Source organism: Camelus bactrianus, chromosome 21 (genome assembly GCF_048773025.1).
Source record: "Camelus bactrianus isolate YW-2024 breed Bactrian camel chromosome 21, ASM4877302v1, whole genome shotgun sequence".
Lineage (NCBI taxonomy): Eukaryota > Metazoa > Chordata > Mammalia > Artiodactyla > Camelidae > Camelus > Camelus bactrianus.
The window spans coordinates 24,730,873-24,740,375 of record NC_133559.1 but is presented as its reverse complement, the minus strand read 5'-3'; the positions used below and the strand labels follow the sequence as shown (position 1 = coordinate 24,740,375).

At 49.7% G+C, this 9,503-nt stretch overlaps 1 protein-coding gene across 19 annotated transcripts in view; it reads right to left on the bottom strand.

Annotated features, from left to right (window-relative positions):
- Window positions 1-320: 320 nt before the first annotated feature.
- Window positions 321-9,503, bottom strand: part of TEX35 (testis expressed 35) — a 25,946-nt gene continuing 16,763 nt past the window's right edge. For 9 of the 19 annotated variants that reach the window (XM_045516610.2, XM_074349852.1, XM_045516611.2 and 6 more), the window contains 4 exons: window positions 5,332-9,460; window positions 4,579-4,698; window positions 617-3,446; window positions 321-388 (listed from right to left, as the gene is read on the bottom strand). In XM_045516610.2, the coding sequence (XP_045372566.2) occupies window positions 9,350-9,460 (111 nt within the window). In that variant the 3' untranslated portion in view covers window positions 321-388; window positions 617-3,446; window positions 4,579-4,698; window positions 5,332-9,349. Of the gene's footprint in view, window positions 389-616; window positions 3,447-4,578; window positions 4,699-5,330; window positions 9,461-9,503 lie in introns of those variants that run through there. The other 10 variants (XM_074349851.1, XM_074349854.1, XM_074349859.1 and 7 more) reach the window with 8 other exon arrangements.

Genomic DNA, 9,503 nt, shown 5'->3' with positions numbered 1-9,503 from the left:
CTGGCTCTTAGTGGTAACTCCATGCTAAATTTTTTTTTTTTGAGGACCTGCACCATCTAACATCTGCAGTTTGATGAATAACATTTTACACAGAGCACACAATCATGTCACCACCACCCAGATCAAGAAATAGGATGTTATCAGCACTCTAGTGCCCTCCCCTGCACCTCTACCCTGTCTTCCCCCCCGGCCCCACCCTCGCCCTGCAGGTAACCACTAGTGTGACTTCTGTCACCACTGCTGGCTGGGACTTTAAGAGGTAGACCTGGAGGAACATTCCCTGTGGTGAGAGCAGCATTAGCGAAGACACAATGAACAAGGCAGGGCAATGTCAGCTTTACTTCCTTCTGTGTGGACAGGCATCCGGATTTTCCTGTGGTACCAATGCCTGTTGAGCAAACACTGTGTGAGACCCCCTTGGCAGCTGCTCAGGTCTTGCTCCCAAAACTCCATCCCCGATACAGCCTGAAACTGTCATGGCCCGCCAGCCCACTGTCTGGAATGTTACCACTTTGAGATGAATTTGGGTACTCTTGGAAAGTCACACACATCCCTGGGTGGGCCAGTCTGCCACACATCAGGGCACATTTGTTTATAGGACTACCTGGCTACCAACCCTGAGCTGAGGAGGGCAGCTGCGGGTCTGGGGGTGTGGACGGGGAGCGGAGAGGAGAAAGCTCCTGAGCGCGGTGGCCACAACCAGCAGGGCAGGCGGGGGGCGTGCTGCAGGGGCTCCGGGCTTGCTCCCTGCAGTCCCAGGCTCTGCAGAAACTGTCCCAAGTCAGGGTCTAGAAAGGGAAGTGGGAGGAAGCCAAAGACAAACTTTTGAAAGTTCTATATTGTATACGCACCAGGCAGGGATGGAAGCCAACCTCCCCTCCTGTTCCCCAGGGTCCTCCTGCTCCTGCTTGGCTCCCCTACTTCTTCTCTCCCCACGTGGTCATCCCTCTCCTCCGCTCTGCCCTTCCCCTGTTCCTTTTCTTCGACCTCAGAACAGGAAACAGTCTCGTTTGTTCTAGTATCTCTCTATTAGAGATTTACAAGGCTTAGGGGGCTGGCCTCCATCTAACTATTGTGATGGCACCCCTTATGCAAAAGGCATGGTCTTGCTCTATGTCTGGCTCACAGCAGGTGCTCACCAAAGGCTGGTTAAGTAAATAAAGGAGTGGCCTCACTTTTTTGTGAGTTCCAAATATTAGATGTTGGAGGAGCCTTTTGGAATGGACCCCTATGTGGGTGACCACTGGCTTTCCTGTAGGCACAAATGAGAGGTGTCAGGAGTCCTGGGCTCCCACAAGATTCCAAAGACAAAACCAGGAGGGGCCCCAGGGCCCAGACCTCCAATCCTATCTGATTTCCTTTCTTGCGTCTTTGCAGCTTTTCCTTCCTGGAGAGGTCAGTGGGCAGGGACCAGTGGGGTCACAGCGCCCTCTGCTGGTGTTTTCGTAGTCGGCTTTTTGCATACTTGGGTTCACAGAGACATACACCCTTGTTTTTAGTGGGCTTGGGCAAGCCTGGGAGTGAGGATTTTGAGTTTTATTACAGGCCCATTCTTCATGAATGTCAAGACTGAAGGTGGTACTTGGTGATAAAAATGGGTAAAAGGGTGGGCTCCCGGGCTTTAATAATTTAATTGAAAATAGATATTGTTTTGTTCTCACAACCTCCCCAGCCCAAGTGCCTAAGTGTCAGGTGGAAACAGCTTCTACTCCAGGCTCGGTGCCACATCTCTGATGCCCATAGGGTCTTTCACACGCTTTTAAGAGGCACAGGTATGGTTTTTCCTAAGTGAACTGAGAGGCTTTCCTCCAAGAAAGAGAAGTCCCACAGCAGGACTGGCTCCCGGACAGAGGCTGGCACTGAGCTTCTGCCAGTCATAGCGAAGTTTGGTCCCCCCTCTCCAGAGCCCGGCAGATACTAAAGAGCTCTCATCTCTAGGGGTAGCAGGCAACCCACGGGGGGACAGAACCCACGGCCAAACTAACCCAGACCACGGGCAGCCCCTGGCTCAGAGGGAGGTCCCCTATTTTGCACACACCTGAGGGCATGCAGAGAGCACAACTTCTGACTACAGTGAGCACTCGCGTCACCTGGGAGGTCTCATTAAAACGCGGGTCCTGGTTCTGTAGGGCTGGCACGCAGCCTGGGACTCTGCATTTCTAAGTTCCAGATACTGCTGACACTGCTGGCTCAGGGACCACACAGTGAGAAGCAAGAGGGTAGAGGAAGGAGATTCTGACATCGGGATGCTCAGGTTCAAATTTCAGCTCTGCCACTTACTTTGTGACCTTGGACAGATTACTTTCATTACCTTCTCTCTCTGAGCCGGCTCCTCCTGTATAAAACGGGGAGAAGGACCGTTTAAATGTCTGTTCAATGTCTATTCAGTGGGAAGGCAGGCAGAATGACTTCATAGGGTTGTTGTAAGAATAAGATAAAATAATGCAGAGGAAGCTCTGAGCGCAGAGCCTGCGGGGTCCGGGACAGAGTAGGTATCTTTACACTCACCTGTCCCTTTGGGGAGTGTCCATCAGTCCCCTGCTGTACCCTCAGCACCGCCCTAGCGCCTGGAATAGAGCAGTGGCCGAAACACCACCTCTGCTCTCAAGGAACCCACATTCCGGCAGGAGACAGACAACAAACAAGTGAAGTGTGTAAGCTGCCACTGGGTGCTCAGGGTGCTGGAGAGGAAGATACAGCAGAGTAAGGAACGCTGGGGCGGGGATACTGTTATCTGTGCTGGGTAACAGGGAACGTCTCACTGAGAGAGGTACTTTTGAGTGGACGGCCACGTGGAGAGCTGAGGAAATGGGAGGGGATATTTGCGAGTGCAAAGGCCCTGAGGTGAGAATGCACATGGCGGGTTTGAAGAGGGAGGAAAACAGCGGCGGGAGCCGGGCGAGGCAGCGGGAGGGCCGCGCGTGCGCAGTGGGCGGGCCGCGCGTGCGCAGTGGGCGTGCCGGCGGCAGGGCTGACCCGGAGGCACGGCCGGCCCTGAGCATGGATTCCGCTCCGAGAGGAACGGGAAGCCCGGGGGTGCTGAGCAGAAGAGCAACGTGATCTAACTAACTTTCTAAAAGGACAAGCTTGGCTTGCTGGGGAGAGACTGCAGGGACTCCTCCTCTACTCCAGGACGTTGTAATCGCTCAGTCCGGAGAAGAGGGTGGCAGACCACTGAGGGTCGGATGATACGCACTGAGCGAGTGTCACTCGTGGCTAGAGACATACAGCCATTTTCACTGGTTTTCTGTTGTCCTTTTAAATTGTCCTTTTAGTGAGATGAAGCCACCCCCTTCCTCCGGATGAACATTTGGACAATGCATGACTTCACCGGTCACTCCCAGGAAACCAGAAAGGTCCTAGGTGCTTTCCATCAGAAAGGACTTCAGGAAATCTCAGCTGACTTTGTCTCCATCCTTAAGGGTCCTTCCTGGGCCATCTTTCTCCTTAAAATAAGGGGAAAAAATTATGAAAATTGTTATACAAATAATGCATAGAAAAGTTAGAAATTATAGTTAAGTACAAAGAATGACATAAAAAATTGTCACAATCCTACTACTCAGAGAAAACCACTGTTATTCTTGTGTGTATCCTGTCTTTTCAGTTTGTGCATGCCTCCCTATGTGAGTGTGCACACACACACACATAAAAATTTTTACCAAAAACAGGACTATAATACTATTTCATAATTTGCTTTTTTTCATTTAACATTATATCATTCATAACTCTTGATGGTATCAAATATATTTCAACAACATACTATTCTTTTTTAAATTTTTATTGTTTGATTTATCATGTTGTATTAGTTTCTGGTGTACAGCATAGTGATTCAGTTATACACACATATATATGTTCTTTTTCATATTCTTTTTCATTACAGTTACTCCAAGCCATTGAATATAGTTGCCTCTGCTCTATAGTAGGACCTTACTGTTTATCTATTCTGTACATCATAGTTTGTATCAGCCAATCCCAAACTCCTAATTTATCCCACCCTCCTCCTTTCCCCCCTGGTAACCATAAGTTTGTTTTCTATGTCTATGAGTCTCTTTATGTTTTTTAAGTAAGTTCATTTGTGTCTTTTTTTTTTTTTTAGATTCCACATATAAGTGATATCATATGGTATTTGTCTTTGACTGATTTACCTCACTTGGAATGATGACATCCAGGTCCATCCATGTTCAACAACAAATAATAAAATTAATATTACTTTTAATGTCAGTGGAACACTCCATTTTATGGGTGTGCCATAATTTATTTAACCACTGGTGTCCGCTTATGTTGTTTCTGATTTTTCTATACATAAATGACTCTGTGTTGAGTACCCCGTAGCTAAATCCTGGCGGCCATCTGCAGTGTTTTCCTGTCTTTCAAAGCATCTGATACGTATCGCCAAATTGCCCTTCAGAAATACTGCATAAATTAGACTATTATTGGAGTTGCTCATCACCTCACAAATTCATTGCTCATAAAAAACAAGACAGAACAGAACAAAGCCCCCTCGGTCACCACGTTTAAAAGCTGGTATTGGTATCAGCCTGTCCAGTGGGCAGAACCTCCCGCATTCTCCTCCATCACCTGCTGAGGGCACGTCCTTCACCTTCTCGGTCCCCTGTGGTTGGACCCAGGGTCAGGCTCTCAGACTCACTGTGCAATCTCCAGAATTGAGACTTGGATTGTGTTTGGCTGTGTTTTGTCCTGATATAGAGAGAAGAACCAGAGCCACCTTGATCACAGGCACAGGAGGGTAAATCACCTTTGAAATACTGAAGGGGGTTCAGGGAGGGCTCTGTGGCCCCCTTAGCGAGGTGGATGGGTAGCCCATTGCCATGGAAATGGATACACTCAGACCTGTGGCATCTGGTAGGGATGGGGCTCCCCTCTGTCAGGTAGACGCCTGAGCCCATCCTCACCCACCTTCTGAGGCTGGCTGTAGCCTGTGACCTGGGAGAAGGGAGGCTGGGGGGGGGGGGCGCCGTGCCAGGGCCCAGGGCAGTGAGGGAAATGGATGACACAGCCCGGCCTCATCCCGGCCCTGCCCACCTAATTGCTGCCAAGTGACTCACCCTCCTGGTTCTCTGGTGACTGCTTGAGTTGGGGCTTGGGGCCACAGCACCTGTTCCCCGTGGGTGGGCTGGGTGAGCCCCTCACTCTGCGGGAATCAGGCACCAAAGTGACAGGAGGGGTGCTGTGTTACCAGTCCTCATACCACTCTCCTATTTTCCTGTTGATTGATTTCCTCATACACATCACTACACCCCTAAGAACCAGGGTCATTATCCCCATGTTCCAGATGGAAACACTGAGTCTCAGGGAGGTGAAGTGACTTACCTGCTGCCACAGCACTGATTCATGTCTCGACCCAGCTGACCTGAGGTCTGTCCTCCTTCTTCCTCATCTCGTTGCCTTTGGAAGTACTGGCAGCCCCCGAGAGTCACAGAGCACTGGCCCAGGAGTCAGGAAATCTGGGTTCAGGTCCTGGCTTTGCTGCAAATGGGCTGTGTGACTGAGGGCACCTCACTGTGCCTCTTTGGGCCTCAGAATCCTCATTATAAGTTGAAGAGATTAGACCAGATAATCTCCGAGGGTCTTCTAACTGCGGGGCCTAGTTCAGGCTTGTCTGGTGGTAAGTAACAGCCACTCTGCGGTCCAGGGGCCCAGGGGCTCTCACTGAGCCAAGGCAGGGGCCAGCAGGGCCGGGCCAGACACTGGCTCTTGCATCCCCCTCTCCGGAACTACACGGTCTCCGCTTCTCTCAGCATTTCCGTTTCATTCTTCTCTTCACAAAGTGGTTTCCTTTTTCCATAGATCAGCAATCTCTGCTTCTTTGGCCGATGGTGGCAGATGCCTCCCCATCTCCTGATTACAAATCCTCAATTCTGGGGGCTGAGTCTCACGAAATTCCAATCTCAAATTCCCTGGGAAAGGAGTCCGATTGGGCAGATGGCCTATCCACCTTGCTCTGATGAAGTGGGTCCTCCAGCACAAAGAAGTGATGCCCCAAGTCAGGGAAGTGCCCCCCAAGAGGCTCTGCACACAGGACAGGAATAGCGCATTTGGGAGGAGAGACAAGGTTAAGTACGATTTCCTTCCAGATGAGGTGACATTGAGACCCACTGAAAAGGCACACACTCACCAGCAAAGCTGGCCCATGTGCACTGTCAGCAGGAATGACAGGCTGCGGCTCCCCAAAGGTCCATCCCCAAGGACAGACATGACAGCCGTGTGACAGCCAGGCAAACCTGCCCCGTAACACACGGTGGTGTCCTTCTGTTGCCTCTGCATTGGATGACACGGAACCAGGGCACAGGGGAGCTTGGGAAGGGTTAAGGGACAGGGACTGCAGAAACCACTGCCCCCAGCCCTGGGGGCTTGATCAGCACGGCACAACCACTTGCACTCAGCTGATCCTGGCAGCTGTTTCCCTGACGACCTTGTTTTTGTGCTTCAAATTGGCACTGGTGTTATCTATTGCTGCCTGACAAACTGCCTCCAAATCTAGCAACTTGAATCAACAGGCATTTATTATTTCACAGTTCCTGCAGGTCAGGTGTGTAAGAGACATCTAACTGGGCTCTGGTTCAAGGTCATCTCACGAGGCTGCAGTCAAGATGTGGGCCAGGACTACCGTCATCTCTGGGCTCGGCTGGGGCTGGAAAACGACTCCTCACATCTTGGCAGGAGGCCTCCGTTCCTGGACACGCGGCCCTTCCCCTAGGACCACTTGGGTGTCCCACCACATGGCAGTGAGCTTTACCCAGGATAAGCATCCAAGAGACAGCAAGGCGGACGCCACATGCCTTTTATGATTTCGCCTCGGAAGTAAGACACCATCACTTCTGCCATATTCTGTTCTTCACTATGTCTAGCCCTCCCTCAAGGGGAGAGGAATTAGCTTCCTCTTGAAAGAGTTTCAAAGAATTTCTGGGCCTATTTTAAAACCACCCCAACACAGAACTGAGTGAGGCAGTGTTCCCAAGTGTTTGGAGGTTTGGTAGTCAAGAGATGGGGTCTGGGGGTCCCCTTTGGTAGGCAGACTATTGGCCCCCAAAGATACCCATGTTCTAATCCCCAGAGCCTGCTAACATGTTCCGTTACGTGGCAGAGGGGGAGCAAGACTGATCATCAGGTGACCTTAAGCCCAGGAGAGCGTCCTGGATTCCCAGGTGAGCCCAGTGTAATCCCAAGTGTCCTTGAAAGCAGAAGCAGGAGGCAGAAGAATCAGTGTTGCAGAGTGAGACAGACTTGACTGGCCACTGCTGGCTTTGGGGAGGGAAGGAGGCCACGAGGCCAGGAATGCAGGCAGCCTCTGGGATCTGAAAAAGGCAAGACTCTCCTCTGAGTCTCCAGAAGGAATGCAGACCTGCCAAGACCTTGACTTTAGCCCAGTGAGACCAATTTTGAACCAATTTTGTGTTGTCTTAAGCCATTAAATGTGTGGTAATCTGTTACAGCTGCAACAGGAAACTAACAGCGGGCTATACCCTCCCTTCTCCTTCTCCCACCCCTAATCCACCTCTGCTTTCGTCAGCGGCTAATGATGGTTGTGCTTATTTATACACGGTCCATATTTTTAATAGATGCGTCTACCATCTCTCCTTTAAAACTATAAGCTCCTTGAGGGCAAGGCCTGTGTTTTATTTTGCTTTTGGTTGTTCTTTAAACGTGTATCAGAAGCACCCAAGGCATCACTCATGATGATGTAGATGTTAACAACTTGATCGAGGGGAGGGTGTAGCTCAAGCAGTAGAGCGCATGCTTAGCATGCATGAGGTCCTAGGTTCAATCCCCAGTACCTCCTCTAAAAATAAAAAACCAAGTAAACCTAATTACCTGCCCCCACCAAAAAAAGTTAAAAATCAAAAAAGAAAATATATTAAAAAAAGAACTTGATCAACTATTTACAATAGCCAAGACATGGAAACAACCTAAATGTCCATCAACAGATGACTGGATAAAGAAGCTGTGGTATATTTATATAATGGAATACTGCTCAGCCATAAAAAAATAAAATAATGCTATTTGCAGCAACATGGATGGACCTGGAGGTCATCATTCTAAGTGAAGTAAGCCAGAAAGAGAAAGAAAAATACCATATGCTATCACTTATAGGTGGAATCTAAAAAGAAGACAAACGAACTTTTTACAAAACAGAAACAGACTCAGACATAGAAAACAAACTTACGGTTACTGGAGCGGGAAAGGGAGTGGGAAGGGATAAATTGGGAGTTCAAGATTTGCAAATACTAAAATATATATAATGTAAACAAGTTTCCACTATATAGCACAGGGAACAATATTCAATATCTTGCAGTAACTTATGTATGACTGAAGCATTGTGCTGCACACCAGAAGTTGACACAACACTGTAAACTGACTACACTTCAATAAAATATATATATATAAATTTTTAAAAAATAAGAATTTGATCATTTGCTGGACCATCTAAAAGCTGAAGCAGCCAACTTAGCAAAGAGATGAAACAAGAAAGAGCTGGTGAGAAAAAAATATGGAACCCCATTAATTCCTTCTTCACTGAACCACACCCACGGCGGGGAGGTTTGTTGAAATACGGTTTTCCCTGTATCTTTGCTCTTATTTCAAGCCAGCAGGCAAGCTTCGTCCTCCTCAGTCGAGAGATCTGGGGCCGGACAGAGTGGAGTGGTAGGCAGTTAATGGCTCATCCCCACCTTCAAAGTCCTCTGAAGGGCTAGGTCTTCTTTGAGGGGGGTGGGGTAGGGGTGAGGAAACCTTCCAGAAGGCAAGGAGGATGGGTCCTTAGAATCCAAGAAAGGGATCCAGTTCATACAAGGAGCGGAGCCTCAAGTCCTGCTTGGGGACAAGACCCCAGAGGGAAGCAGTACTGGCTAGGCACTGGGCGCCCCGGACATGGGGACACACACACACACACACACACACACACACGCACATTCTGGGATCACACAGAATGGCATCTCATATCTTCAGGGCCAGTCCTTTTGACCTGGGACTTTTGCAGAACTGGGGGAAGTGTCAGGAGGCGATGGGGGAGAGGGGAGGGGAAAAACCCCAAGGATGACCCCAAGAATTTTCCACTAAACCATCAGGAAGCACGAGGAAGGGTTGGGGTCTGAAATACGCTGATTTTGATCCAAAAGAAGTGACACCGCACACTCAAGCTGGGGGCTGATATTCATAATGCTGACTCCCGTTTTGGCTTTAAAGGAAGATCTTCCTCTCCGGGTGGAGGGAGCCGGGGCAGGGTGGTATTCGTGAGGGCAGTGAGCCTTGCAGCTCTCGGCTGCGTCCAAGGCTCAAGGAGTCGGGGGAGGTGAACCGGAGCGGAGCTGCCCACAGTCCTGCCAGGGCTCTAGGTGGGAAGCACGTCCTCCGTCACACAGGAGTTGAAGCACAGATAAATCAGAAGGCAGATCCAGATGCCAAGGGTGAAAAGGGTGCCCAGGCCTGGTGCGGAATTGTCCTGTTGCATGGAGAGAAAGTCAGGAGCCTGAGGCAAGTTCAGC